Here is a 14,881-nt window from a genome sequence, read left to right as displayed (position 1 = left end):
TCAAAGGGTGATACGGTCAAAATTTGGTCAAGGGAAAACGGGGGTAAATCGGTGAAATCGTTAATTTAAAAATCAAATTAAATTTCTATTTCAAGTTTAATTAGTATAAAATTCAGGAAAAATATTCAGTTGGGCTTTTCCAGATCCCAATTTGCCGGGCCTTACGCTTAACCCTTGCCATCAGATTTTTTACAGCCACCTTGTCCACCTTCTTCGCCGCAGAAAGCTTTTCGCCTTGAACTGCTGCTCGTTCTTAGCAGTTTTTTTGGTCTTCTTTAGGTTCCGCTTGACAATAGCCCAGTATTTCTCAATTGGGTGGAGCTCTGGCGTGTTGGGAGGGTTCTTGTCCTTGGGAACCACCTGCACGTTGTTGGCGGCGTACCACTCCATGGCCTTTTTACCGTAGTTGCAAAATGCCAAATCCGGCCAAAACAGTACGGAACAACCGTGTTTCTTCAGGAAAGGCAGCAGACGTATATTCAAACACTTTTTCACGTAAATTTCTTGGTTGACAGTCCCGGATGCTATGAAAATGCTGCTTTTCAAGCCACAGATACAGATGGCTTGCCAAATCATATATTTCATCGCGAACTTTGACAGTTTCATGTGCTTGAAAATATCTGCTACCTTTCCCCTTCCTTTTGCCGTATAAAACTCCTGTCCCGGAAGCTGCTTGTGGTCGGCTTTGACGTATGTTTCGTCGTCCATTACCACGCAGTCAAACTTCGTCAGCATCGTCGTGTACAGCCTCCGGGATCGCGCTTTGGTCGTCGTATTTTGTTTATCATTACAATTTGGAGTCACTACCTTCTTGTAAGTCGATAGTCCGGCTCGATTTTTGGCTCGATGCACAGTTGTAGACGATACACCCAGCTTATTTGCGGCATCTCGGAGAGAGAGGTTAGGGTTTCGCTTGAAACTACCGGCAACTCTCTTTGTCGTCTCAGCGGCTTCCGGTTTTCGATTTCATACCGATCCAGACTTCCTGGCTGTCGACAAACGTTCCCCAAACACTTTAATTACATTTGTAACGGTTGATTTGGCAACTTTTAGCGATTTTGCCAGCTTTGCGTGCGAGTAGCTCGGATTTTCGCGATGCGCGAGCAAAATTTTGACACGCTGCTCTTCTACATTCTACACACACACACCTTCAAAATGAGGGGTGTTCAGGTCCTGTACAAACACTTCAATGAGGTACCTAGTCGTAATTCACTTTGGCACCCACACGTTCCAATGAGGGATGTGTTGGCTGTGCTTGACTTGGACTACATGTTCGAAATTCACCTTTTCCTTAAAGCTATCGATCTTCGTCTATAATTCTCTTTCTTTTCATTTTTTCCTTTCTGTCCTCCCTTTTTCTATTAAATAAACGTGCTAAGCTAAGAAATTTACTTAAATACAATAAAAATCTAGTTTGGCACCTTCCAACCTCAAGGAATGAGCCGTTTCAAATAAAGAAATTACAAAAAAAAACATCGAAAATGAAAACGGTCGTTTGCTTGACTTTGTCAACGAAGGATTTAGAAATCAAAAAATCAATTTGGCTGGTAGAAAGCGAAAAACCCTGTTGTTTTAAGGTGAATAAAACTACTAAAGATTTGAAAATCGGTTTTATTACTGAATCATTCCCTGCTGAAACTTTCGTTTAATTTAGACAGTTTTCAATAAATCGTTGATCTAAACACCTTATTGAAATTTTATTCAAGTTCAAAATACAGATTCAGAACTAATGATTAGAGACAAGGATAAAATTTAATTTAATTTGTTTTTATGTTGAACTGAACCTGATTCTAAGTTTTGATTCCGATCCCGAATCCTAGATCTATGCTTAAACAATTTTGAACATATTATTTTAATTTTACACCAAACTTTGGAGATTTTGGAGTAAAGACAGTCTAAATGAAACAATTTAGAAAAAAAACATTATCTAATACTTTGTTATTCGTGTCCCCACAGGACTATTCGATGGATTGCTACTTCCGGCAGTATTGGCAGGACAAACGATTGAGCTTCCGAGGGCCGATCAAATCCCTCTCGCTGAGCATCAAAATGCTGGAACGAATCTGGCGCCCGGACACCTATTTCTACAACGGAAAACACTCGCACGTCCACACGATCACCGTTCCGAACAAACTCCTCCGTTTGACCCAGGACGGCGAAATCCTGTACTCGATGCGTCTCACCATCAAAGCGTCCTGCCTGATGCAACTTCGCAGCTTCCCGATGGACCGCCAGTCTTGTCCCCTGGTTCTGGGAAGTTATGCCTATTCCCGGCAACAGTTAGTCTACCAGTGGAAGGACGACGACTCGGTCAACTTTGTCCCCGGCATGACCCTGAGTCAGTTCGATCTGATCAGCTTCCACCAGAAGAATTACACGTTTGTTCGGCGCGAGGGAGAATTCACGGTGCTGCACGTGTCGTTCAATCTCCAGCGGCACACCGGGTACTTCCTGATCCAGGTGTACGTGCCGTGTATTCTGATCGTGGTGCTATCGTGGGTGTCGTTCTGGATCCACCGGGAAGCTACGAGTGATCGAGTGGGTCTGGGAATAACGACGGTGCTGACGTTATCGACCATCAGCCTGGACTCGAGGACCGATTTGCCGAAGGTGCGGTATGCGACGGCCCTCGATTGGTTTCTGCTGATGAGCTTTTTCTATTGCATCGCCACGTTGCTGGAGTTCGCCGGGGTGCACTATTTCACTAAGGTTAGTTTTTTATGTAACCTTTTAATACATGATTTTTTTTGAACGTGTAGGGGAGCCCTACTGCTCCCGATTTATAAAATTGTTACGAAATCCGATAGAAATGACCGACCTGGAACTTTGGCGACGACGTTTAGCATGAAAACACGGTCACGAATTGGAACTTGGAACGTTTTAACCCCTTTAACCCTCAACTAAGCAAGCTAGCTCGACTTGCTAGAGAAGCTAGTCGGCTTAAGCTAGAAATTCTGGGACTGAGCGAAGTCCGTTGGCCTAACACTGGAAAACACAAATCACGGTCCGGGCAAGTCCTGCTTTACTCTAGCATACGTGGAAAACACGCTACTCGGGAACGAGGAGTTGGTTTCCTGTTAAGCCTATGCGGCCTTCGTTAGATGGGAACCGTAGCCAGATTTAGAATACGGATTAGAAACCTTACAATGCTTCAGTGTTATGTGCCAACTGACGTTGCCGATTTGTAGGAGAAAGAGCAGTTTTACAGTCAACTGAACAGCGTGGTTGAGAAAATTACGAAGGGTGACATTCAAATCCATTTGGGCGACTTCAACGCAAAGATTGGCTCCGACAATCAGGACCTTGAGTGCATCATGGGGCGCCATGGTCTAGGACAGATGAGCGAAAACGGAGAACTGCTTGTAGAGTTTTGTGGCAACAACAACATGGTGATCGGTGGATCGCTCTTCCCCCATCGACCAGCACATAAGATCACTTGGGATACGGAATGAAAACAATAACACCGCATAAGGGTGATCTGTTTTACCGGTTTTTCGCAAATTCCGTATTTCAACATTTGAAAACCCATAAAATCGGTATGAGACATGTTAAGGTGATTAAGTGTTGAAGAATTCTGTGAAAGTTAGTTATTTTGTAAAAACCACCCGGCTTTGATTTATCACAAAAAAAATTAAGAAAGTTTAAAACCTGACCTTGACCTTCCTAAACTTCAAGATGTTTTATTCACTTCTCATTTCAAACTATAAAATTACCACTTAATTAAAATACTTTCATTTAAATTTCAATATGAATTGATTCAGAATTATGTGATTTCTAACTATGATTTCTGTTTCAAAGAACTTATTTCACAATATTTTACTTATTGGCTAATAACTTTCAACTTTCCGTTGAAGTATCTAGATTCATCTGGATCGGGGCCACCTCCATTATTCTTACTCGAGGCTTCAGCGTTGGCACAATCGGCGTCACCACTTGTCCGTAGTCCTTTTGCGGAAAAGAACATCCTGATCCGTTGCATATAATCTCATCGGTGCCCCTCCGTTTCAAAGGTTTCTTTGGAAGGAATTTGGTTGAGGTGTTAAATATTTGGATGTCATAACTTGGAATGAATTTCTTACCACAACTCCTGAACTGACTAGGGCAACAAATGCACTGATCACAACCAAAAGCGCAAGTGAGATCTTCATTCTGTGCGACTGTAATGTAGATAGAATGATCGTTCAACTTCAACTAAGTAATTGAGCTTGAAAACTAAAGTTTAAATAACAGTCCCGTTTATATTCATCGGCTGAATAAAAAAAAAAATGGGTTATTAATAACTGCGAATGCGAAAATACTATTATTCTTATCACTTCAACCACTCAAACTATATAGGTATATACGCTGCCTAATCGATAACGCATATTTGTAACTTTCACCCTTCTCGATAGGTCGGCAGCGGCGAGATTCCCTTGGATGAGGATGAATGGGAAGACATTGACAATGTAATCGAGATCGGAACCATGGGCGGAGTTGGAGGAGGAGCAGGAGGAATGGCAGGAGTGATGCGATCACGTACGGCCTCAATCCACGACTCGCCGCAAAGGCTTCTAGCGGCCCGGCGTCGAAGTTCGCTTATCTGCCCGATCTACAACGATCCGCAGCACATGTTCAAGGCGACGACCTCACATCTCTCGACGATGGAACGAACGACCCAGACGGAACCACCGAAGGAACCCCGCTGGAAGCAACTGTGGCTGTGCTTTTTGGGCGACGATCAGTTCCGGCGTCGGCGCCAGCGTGAGGCAACTGGAAGGGGTTTGTTGTTATTTGATTTTAAACCCTCATCCGTCCCAATTTTGTAACCCGTCAATGTGGTTGTACTCCATTTACCCGAAAACCTTTGCCCAGAATGAAAAATCCCCAGAATTTCAGTCGCCAGAAAGAACCATTCCCCAGAATTTTTTTCCCCAGACGAACCATTCTCCAGAAAATTTTTCGCCAGAATGTACCATTTCCTAGAAAATTTTTCAGCAGAATGAACCATTTACCAGAAACTTTTTTGCCAGAAGAACCATTTCCCAGAAAAACGAAAATAAAAAAATAAACAAACTAGAAATAAAAAAAAGAAGGAATTGTTGCAAAAAAAATCGGTTTTTATTACTTTATTCTTTTGCGGCAAAGCCGCAGAAGCTCCCAAATCCGAGGTGGCTGCCGACCCGCCGTCGGAAGCGGCGGCCCTAAGACATTGGTCTAGGTCTGCCGGGGCTTCCTAGGTCTGCGTGAAAGCTAGGGGTGATCCCCTAGCTCCGTCCGCCACGCGACAGCGTGAAGGGCAAAATGTCTTTCAAGTTCGAACGCGCAGCGTGAGGAGTCGGATACCAAGAAAGAAGGTTTTTTCAAGGACCATGGTAAACATTGAATCAATCAAAGTACCCAAACCATAAACAAAGCACAATATTGGTTCTAAAATAAATTTAGTTGGAAAATTTCAAAGTTGTAGTTTCATTTAAAAAATCATTTTTATAAAATAAATTTCGAATCATATGAAATTTACAAAAATTCATCAGAAAAAAAAACAAACAAAAATACTAGAGGAATAAATTTGGGATTTGTGCCATTCTGGGAAATGTTCCATTCTGGGGAAAAAAAATTCTGGGAAATGGTCCATTCTGGGAAAAAAAAATCTGATAAATGATGCATTCTGGGGAATTTTTTTCTGGGAAATGGTTCATTCTGGGGTTTGATTTCGGGTATTTTTCATTCTGAGAATAATTCATTCTGGGCAATGGTTTTCGGGTAAATGGGATACAATCGTCAATGTTTTAGGAATGTCATGTGATTTTGGCACTTTGCGGTAAAAAACAGATCGATCTTCATTCTTAACCAATTTTTACAATTTTTTTAAGTTTTGGCAACTTTTTTGCATGACTAAAATATGATTATCAGACAACATTCAACTACAGTGATTTTTACGTTTTTAAAAGTTGAAAAGATAATCTTCACAAAAAGGGTGCAGATCAGTCACCAAATGATAAAAAATGCATAAGTAGGTACCTAAGCTAAATGAGGACAAGAAACCGCGTTGATTGCCGAAAACCACGTAAAAAAGACCTTGCTTATTCCAGGACTTTGGATGAAATCTAAAGGAAATGCATAAAAATAGCAAGGACCTTGTGAGGATACCTTAGTATACACTTTCGACGCCACCTTGAAATCCAAGATGGCGGCTTCCGCTTCTCTTTTCGAAGCTTTAAATGACTGAAAATTGATTAAAATTTCTACAATATGGGTATTGGGTGAAAGGGCTTAACGAGTAGAAGTCAAATAAAGTATAGACTGTTCCGCTTATTATAAATACACTATAAAATAACCGTCATTTTAAGAACTATGAAGCAGCCAAATTTTGGCTGCGTACTGTTGTTACATCCAAGTAAAGTAAGCGTTCTCATTTTTTGTCGTTTTTCGCGAAGAAATCTGAAAATGCGTGGCTTTAGCAAAGAAAACGGATTGTGAACAAATGGGGCTCTGTGAGTGGTCTTCAATCAGCAAACTAGCTGAGGAAGAAGGTGTGAGTGTCGGATCGGAACAGTTCAAACCACATTGAGAAAGTATGGAGAACGTTCACAGATTCCCCGAGACATGGTAGGAAACCTGGCCCTGCTGACCCTACCATGGACAAATCAAGGATTACTAGAAACGGCATCCTTGGGTATCAGTACGGAATGTGGCCAAGAAAATAGGTACCACGTTAACTAACGTTATGTGTGCCAAAGAGAGAATTGGACTTCAGACCTGAAGGCTGAATCCGTGAAACCAACGCACAGTGGTGCAGAACATCAATCTAGCTGTACGAAATTAATAGCGCCCAGGGATGAAGAGGTAGACATTTGATGTCTTCAGCAACATTGTTCAGTTTTACAAGGAGCATATTCTAGTATTAAAATTTTTGCCGAGGGGTCCACCGATATCGAGATAAAAATGCTAACTTTTTTGTTTTTCAAACTAGGGCTTTGATGTCTTCGACAAAGTTGTTTATCTGATCAAAATACATAAGTTTGTTGAATATGTCAAAGTCCTATCACATCACCCTCAGGAGTTACAGCCAAAGTAAAAAACATCTATTGAAAAAACAGTTTTTTGAACCTGACACGTTGTAGGTTGGATAAAATGGTTCGCTGTCTTTGAAACAAAGTTGTAACAAACCACGATCTACATTTGTCTCATACATTATGATGGGTTTAGAAGTTGCTGAAGCTCTATAGAAAGCATTTAGTGTATTTTATTGGCAATTTTGGAAGGTTCGTCCATCGAAAAGTGCACATTTTCGCAACACCCCCTTTTTTGTGATTATTTTTGATGATAAGCGGAACCATTTCCATTAGAAATTAGCGGGGAAATCGGTGGAACTAGTAGAGTTTTGAATTATTGAAAATACGCATTTTATGAAAAGTTACCCATTTTACTTATAAGAAAAAACGTTAAAACATTTAATTGATTAATAAAATGTTGCAGTTTGCTTTAATATATTTTGTTTTATTAAAAAGCATTTAAATTTTATTCAAATTTATGACTCAACGAAAAGACAAAAGCGAATTACTTGTAAGATTGGTTACTTGGATACAGTTACTTGGAACCAGTTGAAGCAGTTATATTGTAATGACAAAATTCTATTATTTATTAAATATTATCAAATACTAATTTAGTGCTCTACCAAATTTAACAGATGAGTTCCATTTGTTTTTTTTTAGGTTAAAATGATTTAAAAAATCGAATTTCAATGTCTTTTAACCAAACCAACTATATAAAAGAAAACTGCAACACTTTATTAATCAATTAAATGTCTTAACGTTTATTTCTAAAAGTAAAATAGGTAACTTTTTCATAAAATGTCTATTTTCAATCATTCAAATCTCTACTAGTTACACCGATTTCCGCCCTAATTTCTAATGGAAATGGTTCCGCTTATCATCAAAAATAATCACAAAAAAGGGGGTGTTGCGAAAATGTGCACTTTTCGATGGACGAGCCTTCCAAAATTGCCAATAAATACACTAAATGCTTTCTATAGAGCTTCAGCAACTTCTAAACCCATCATAATGTATGAGACAAATGTAGATCATGGCTTGTTACAACTTTGTTTCAAAGACAACGAACCATTTTATCCAACCTACAACGTGTCAGGTTCAAAAAACTGTTTTTTCAATAGATGTTTTTTACTTTGGCTGTAACTCCTGAGGGTGATGTGATAGGACTTTGACATATTCAACAAACTTATGTATTTTGATCAGATAAACAACTTTGTCGAAGACATCAAAGCCCTAGTTTGAAAAACAAAAAAGTTAGCATTTTTATCTCGATATCGGTGGACCCCTCGGCAAAAATTTTAATACTAGAATATGCTCCTTGTAAAACTGAACAATGTTGCTGAAGACATCAAATGTCTACCTCTTCATCCCTGGGCGCTATTAATTTCGTACAGCTAGATTGATGTTCTGCACCACTGTGCAACGGCTTGGAACTCCACGACAAACTTCTGACCAAGAAGTCGGGTTGTGTTATTATGGATGATAAAACCTACATTAAATGTGAATTTAAAACTCTGCCTGGACTACAATTTTATACCTCACCGAAGGAAAAGGATGTTCCCGCATCAGTGAATGCCATTTACTTCATAAAACTCGGAAAGAAGGTTATGGTGTGGCAAGCTATATATGAATGCGATTTAATGTCTTATCCATGCATAACCACAGATAAATGCTTAGCTAGATAAAAGCTTACAACTTACAATGAATTGCAAATTTACATGCAAGAATGTTTATTAGTTATTATTTTAAATCAAATAGCATCACAATCCTACAATATTTTGGCCTGATCTCGCTTCGTCCCACTACTCTAAGGATGCATTAAAGTGGTATGAAGTCAGCAAGGTCACATGTTCATCGAAAGACATGGACCCACCAAATTGTCCAGAGATTCAAACAATCATTTTTTTTTGGGATTAGACGAAGGCAAATCTGGGGAAAAACATGAAACCACAGAAAAGTGTTTAAAAATTCAAGAAATATTGGCTCAAAGTGCTAAAATGGTCGAAGAATGCACTATGCTGAAGCTGAAGTAAACGAACTTGCCTACCCTACAAAAACTATTATTAAATAATTGTGAATTGAAAGAAAACACTATTTTTCAGTATATTTTTGGGGATTGAACTGTATTTTTAAAAACAATATGAAAAAATATCTAACAATTTGGAACTACCAAAAATTAGACAAATCAAGATAAAAAAAAAAGTTAAGTGAAGTTAGTGAATCAAAACGAGATAACCTGACATGAAACATGATAAAACAAGCTTCAACAAGGCAAAAATAGACAGAACAAAATGAATCAAGATAGACCAAAATGAAAAAAAGTAAAGCAGGATCAATTCAGAAAAAAAACTAGATGGAATTAAATAAAACGAAATCAACAAAAATAATACAAAACTACAGGGTGCGCCTACTGTATAAATCCTTTTTCAATGTTGAGTAACTTCGCAACTTTTCAGTTGATTTCCAAAAATAAACAAGATTCTTTCAGAATATTTTATACCATATTCCGAAACCCTATTCAGAATACAACGTCCGTTTAATTAGCACCCCCATCTTATGGCAATTCAGCTCTTTCGCGGGCATTCTGGTTAACATTTGATCATAATTTCGATCTTCAAAACGTCTTTTTCAGCTCGTATACTAGCTTTAAGTTCTTCAATGTTCTTCGGTTTTCTGCAGTGAACTTTACTTTTTGAATTTTTCCCTGAGAAAAAAAAGTCTGGTAAATCCAAAAAACGAGGAAGCCTGTTCAAATCACCATTTGACACTTTGACATTTTTTCACAGTTCTCACAATTAAATGATTGTTTTCGATGTAAAGCGCAACACAACATATTGTATTTACCTGTCAAAATCAATTGAAAAAATACGGATTTAACCTTTAAAACTAGTATTGTCAATGCAGATGAAATCCGAATTTTTCGCGCTGGTGATTGGCAACTTTGCCAACCAGCGACGATGAACAATTCTTCAAACACCTCGGTGATTGGCAACCCGTTCTTTTGTTTGGTTCCGACACTCGGAAGATGTTTGAAAGATGTCTGGTCAACATGAAATGTCGCTAGTGATGTCGCCAGTGATGTCGCCGTCGCTGATGTTGACGAAAACTCCAGTTTGGGGATTCAGCGACAATACATCGGGATGACGCACCCTGTAGGAAAAAAACATAAAAAAAACTACACTAACCAAAATAGAACAGGACAAAACAAGAAAAAAACGAAACACGGTTAAATGAGACAAAACTAGATGAAAAAAATAAAAAAAAATAAACCAAATTCTTATAAAGATGGGAGCATCAAACGCTGCACGAGCTTACGAACGGAGATACATATAGTGAGGAATCAAATGAAGGTAGTTTGAGCCTCCACACTCATCTGAAAATGGAGTTATGGCCGTTTGACCCTTAATTTCCCACCATTTTAATACAGTTCAGAAAAAGCTTTTTTAGACAGAATTTTAAACCAAATGAAACTTATCTTATGTGTTTTTTCCAAGCAATCCAATATTATGACCGTTTTACCCTCAATTCCCCTACATTTTTCAATTAATTAAGAATAAAATCATGTTCGGAATTGAGAAATTTTGAATCAAAAGGGTAAAATGAAGGCTGTATAAGCCACCGAACGTATCGTAAAATGGAGTTATGGCCATTTTACCCTCAACTTCCCCACATTTTTAGTATAGTTAAGAAAAAGTTTGTTCGGACTGTAAGATTTTGAAGCAAATGAAATCTATCTTGTGTCTTTTTTTTTCAGAGGAATCGAATGAAGGCTGTTTGAGACACCGCACGCAAGTTTTGTCTGTTTAACCTCAATTCCCCTAAATTTTTTTTTAATATTTCAGAAAAAGCACGTTCTGACTTAAACATTTTGAACCAAATAAATCACATCTTGTGTGTGTGTGTTTTTTTTTTTTTTTTTGAGAAATCGAGTGAAAGCTATTTAAGCCACCGCACGCTTCGTAAAATGGAGGTATTGCTGATCGAAAAATGGAGTTATGGCCGTTTTTAACCTTAAATTCCACTACATTTTTCAAATACTTAAGCCATAACTCAATTTTACGAAGCAAGCGGTGGCTTAAACAGCCTTCATTCGATTTCTCGGTAAAAATCACACAAGATAAATCTTATTTAGTTTTAAATTTTCAGGTTCAGATTAGTTCGAGAGAAATGCATTTCTCTGAAATATTAGAAAACTGTAGGGGAATTGAGAGTATAGCAGCCATAACTCCATTTTCCAAAGCGTGCAATGGCTCAAATAGCCGTTATTCGATTCCTCGGAAAAAATTACCGAAAGTACCCATTTGTTCCAAAATTGTCCAGTTCGATCAAGCTTTTTTTCTGAATTAATTGAAAAATGTTGGGAAATTGAGGGTAAACAATCCGTATTTCCAGTTTGCAATGCGTATGGTGGCTTTAATAGCCTGCATTCGATTCCCTAGAAGAATAAAACACATAATAAAGGTCTCATTTGGTTCTAACTGTTCAAGTCAGAACTTGTTTTTTTTTCTAAATTAAATGAAAAATGTTGGGGAATAGTGGGTAAAATCAGTCATAATTCCATTTTCCGATGCGTGCGGAGGCTCAAATAGCCTTCACTCGATTTCTTGGAAAAAATCACACTGATAGCTCTCATTTCCTTCAAAATTTTCCAGTCCGAAAAAGCTTTTTCTGAACTATACTTAAATGTTGAGAGAGTAGAAATGTAGAGAAGTATCATTTGATTCAAAATTTTCAAATCCAAGCATGCTTTTTTCTCAATTAATTGAAAAATGTAGGAGAATTGAGGGTAACAAAAGCCATAGCTCCATTTAACGATGCGTGAAGTGACTTTAACAGCCTTCATTGGATTCCTAAGAAAAAAAAAACACATAAGATGAGTTTTATTTGGTTCAAAATTTTCAAGTCCGAACATGCTTTTTCTGAACTATCTGAAAAATGTTGGGGAATTTAGGGTAAAACACTCATAACTCCATTTTCCGAAGCGTGCAACGGCACAAAAAGTCTTCATTCGATTTCTTGGGAAAAATGACACAAGATAGCTCTCATTTAATTCCAAATTTTCAAGTCCGAACCTACTTTCTTTCATAATTAATTGAAAAATATAGGAAAATTGAGGAAAAATCATCAAATCCGATGCGTGTGGTAGCTCAAATAGCCGTCATTTGATTTCTCAGAAAAAAATCACACAAGATGGGTCTATTTTTGTTCAAAATTCTCTAGTTCAAATCAGTGTTTTTCTGGATTGTTTACAAAATATAGGGGAATAAGGAGTATGCTGATTCTCAGATTCTCAGGCAATATTCAGCTACATTAATTCATTATTCAAAGTCTAACTTTGTATTGGAAAAACATGATGTAATTGCTTATGTTATTTGATTTTATTTTCGGCGACCTTACTCCAGAACTGCGCACTAACTTCGATCTTTGTTTAATTTACAGGCGGCGCCAGCCGACATGTGAACAGTGTGTCCTTAATCGATCAGGCTGCACGAGTGATGTTTCCCGCTTCGTTTACGCTGTTCAACGTTCTCTACTGGCTTTGCTACTACGGCTATCAGGGTGACTTCACGTGGGCTCCACTGAAGGAAAATTAAATAAAAAAAAATAAACATAGTAATGAGCTTTGCCGTGAAGGTAGAATATCAAAAACACTTTATGACACATTAAATAGGCAAACATATCCACGAAAGTTATGCGTAAACTGGTATTATGAAAGGGTTTCAAGTAAAACAATAATAATCCCCGGGAAAGATTTCATAGAGAAAATTTTTAACAGAGCAACTAGTCTAGATAAAACGAATTCATGACTTCGAAGGATTAGTGAAATCCTCTATACAACCTCTAGCTACAAAAATTACACATAATATTTGACCACGAAACCAAAAAAATAACGTCGAATATAAATAATTTCCCCTTTTTTCATTTGTTGAACTTATTCTGCAAAAATTTTTCCACAAAGCGTGAGTAACAAGAAAAAAGGGTTTCAAACAGACAGGTTTACTCAAAAACTCAACTCGAATATCACCGAGCACATAAACAGTAAAACGTTGGTAGAAAAGAATTTCAAATAGTCAATTGTTAAATGAATCGATAGAATAATAATCTCTCTATGAGTATTAAACATACACGAAAATAAACATGGGAATAAAAGCTAATGCTATTCTATATCAACAAAAAAGCCGTTGTTTTTTTATTGACTTGTTACAATTTGGGGTCATTTTTGAATTTCCGAAACCCTGGGACCTGAAAAGCTTCGTTTTGGTTCAAAACTTATTCATGATTTTTTCAGAATTTTTAAGTAACGTTTACATGAGTAAATTTTAACTGTTATGTTTGTATGGTAAAATTAATATTTTGTACTGAAAAATCAAAATCATTTTTGTTTCTTCTGTGGAACCGAGCCTGCTTATGATTTTTGTGTGCCAATTTATGAATTATCCAAATGAAATTTTCCGCTGAACAACTTTGCTGAAGGTCTTAACTTCGTATCAAAGGAAAATTTCCTTTGGATAGTTTGTAAATTGACACAAAAACCATAAGCAGGCTTGGTTCCGCAGAAGAAACAAAAGTGATGTTGATTTTTCAGAACATGATATTCAATTTCCCATACAGTACTCGCTCGTTAATCGGAAGCTTTTAAATCGGACAAGTTCGGTAATCGTACGATTTTACGGGTTGATCCAGTTGCTCTATAATTGGACGTTTTCTCCGGAAATCTGCTAGTTAATTCGTGGCTCAGCTGTGCAATCGGACAACTACGCCTGTAATGAGACTACCGACTAGAAAGTATTGCGCCTGTAATGCGTCTCCAATTCGAAAATGTTGATATTTTAGCCCAACTTTCGTAATCGAGCGTTTTCGATAATCGAACGCACTCCTTGGTCCCATCAGCGTCCGATTAGCGAGCGAGTACTGTAGTTAAATTGACTATATTTATAGTTCAATGCCTAGAATCAATCATACATTTATAGTGTAATCTATTATATTTTCAGTTGAATCTATCATATTTAAAGTTAAATGTTATAGCTCAACCAGGAATGTACAAAAAAATGATAAACGAACAAAAAAGGGTCATTTCTCTGGTCAGCTCTGTTTGAAACTTTGTTATCTTTCAAATCTTCACGCTTCCTCACATCAGCCGATACCAGGATGCGTCAAGCACCGGCTGCGGCAGCATCAGCTTTTTCACCACTGTATGGCTTTGAGCTTCTTCCGTACGGAAACGGCCAGCTGAGTGAATTATCATAAACGGATTCGATGACGAACTGCTGCCGGAATCCGTCTCTCGGCTGCTGATTTTAACACCTTAATCTGCTTTCTGCTGCTCTTCAGTCGCACGGCCTTCAACACACGACCTAGAAGCAGATATTTTCCGCCGCTAACCGAGGTATACATTTTTACGACCCGTAAACCCGGAAAAACATGACAACAAATGTCATTTTGACGTAGCTTGCTGCGCAAAAATTTCGTAGCACCAACATTCGAACGAAAACAACAATAGCTTTTTCGAATTCGATCGAAAGTATCCGCTCGAACGAACGACAGATACTCCGTCACCTCCCTTTGCGTTGGCTCCAAATTTTTTGAAATTCTTTTTTCAAATATTCTCACAAGTAGAATAAGATCATAGAGGTATATCGTTCAATCAGCATGGATTCGTCCCAGGCAGATCTATTACCACAAACCTCACTCTGTTTACTTCCTTCTGTCTAAGACACATAGAAGAAGGATACCAAATCGACACAGATTTTACGGTCTTGAAGGCTGCATTCGATCGTGTGAACCACAAACTTCTACTGGCAAAACTTGGACACCTTGGATTGACAGGCGGATTAGTATTATGGCTCGAGTCT

General features: G+C 38.1%; 1 protein-coding gene and 1 long non-coding RNA gene across 2 annotated transcripts in view; one reads left to right on the top strand and one right to left on the bottom strand.

The window, feature by feature from the left end:
• Positions 1-13,165, top strand: part of LOC129739484 (gamma-aminobutyric acid receptor subunit alpha-6) — an 85,997-nt gene extending 72,832 nt beyond the window's left edge. The window contains exons 6-8 of the mRNA XM_055730957.1: positions 1,957-2,709; positions 4,392-4,758; positions 12,468-13,165. Of these exons, the coding sequence (XP_055586932.1) occupies positions 1,957-2,709; positions 4,392-4,758; positions 12,468-12,622 (1,275 nt within the window). The 3' untranslated portion in view covers positions 12,623-13,165. The remainder of the gene's footprint in view (positions 1-1,956; positions 2,710-4,391; positions 4,759-12,467) is intronic.
• On the bottom strand, positions 3,655-4,276 carry LOC129739485 (uncharacterized). The gene is made up of 2 exons (XR_008735875.1): positions 4,080-4,276; positions 3,655-4,014 (listed from the first exon to the last, which is right to left on the bottom strand). It is a non-coding gene; the product is annotated as an uncharacterized LOC129739485 (long non-coding RNA).
• Positions 13,166-14,881: the final 1,716 nt, after the last annotated feature.

This window comes from Uranotaenia lowii, chromosome 1 (genome assembly GCF_029784155.1).
Source record: "Uranotaenia lowii strain MFRU-FL chromosome 1, ASM2978415v1, whole genome shotgun sequence".
NCBI lineage: Eukaryota > Metazoa > Arthropoda > Insecta > Diptera > Culicidae > Uranotaenia > Uranotaenia lowii.
Note: the sequence above shows the minus strand (reverse complement) of the source record. Positions and strands in the feature narration are given on the sequence as shown.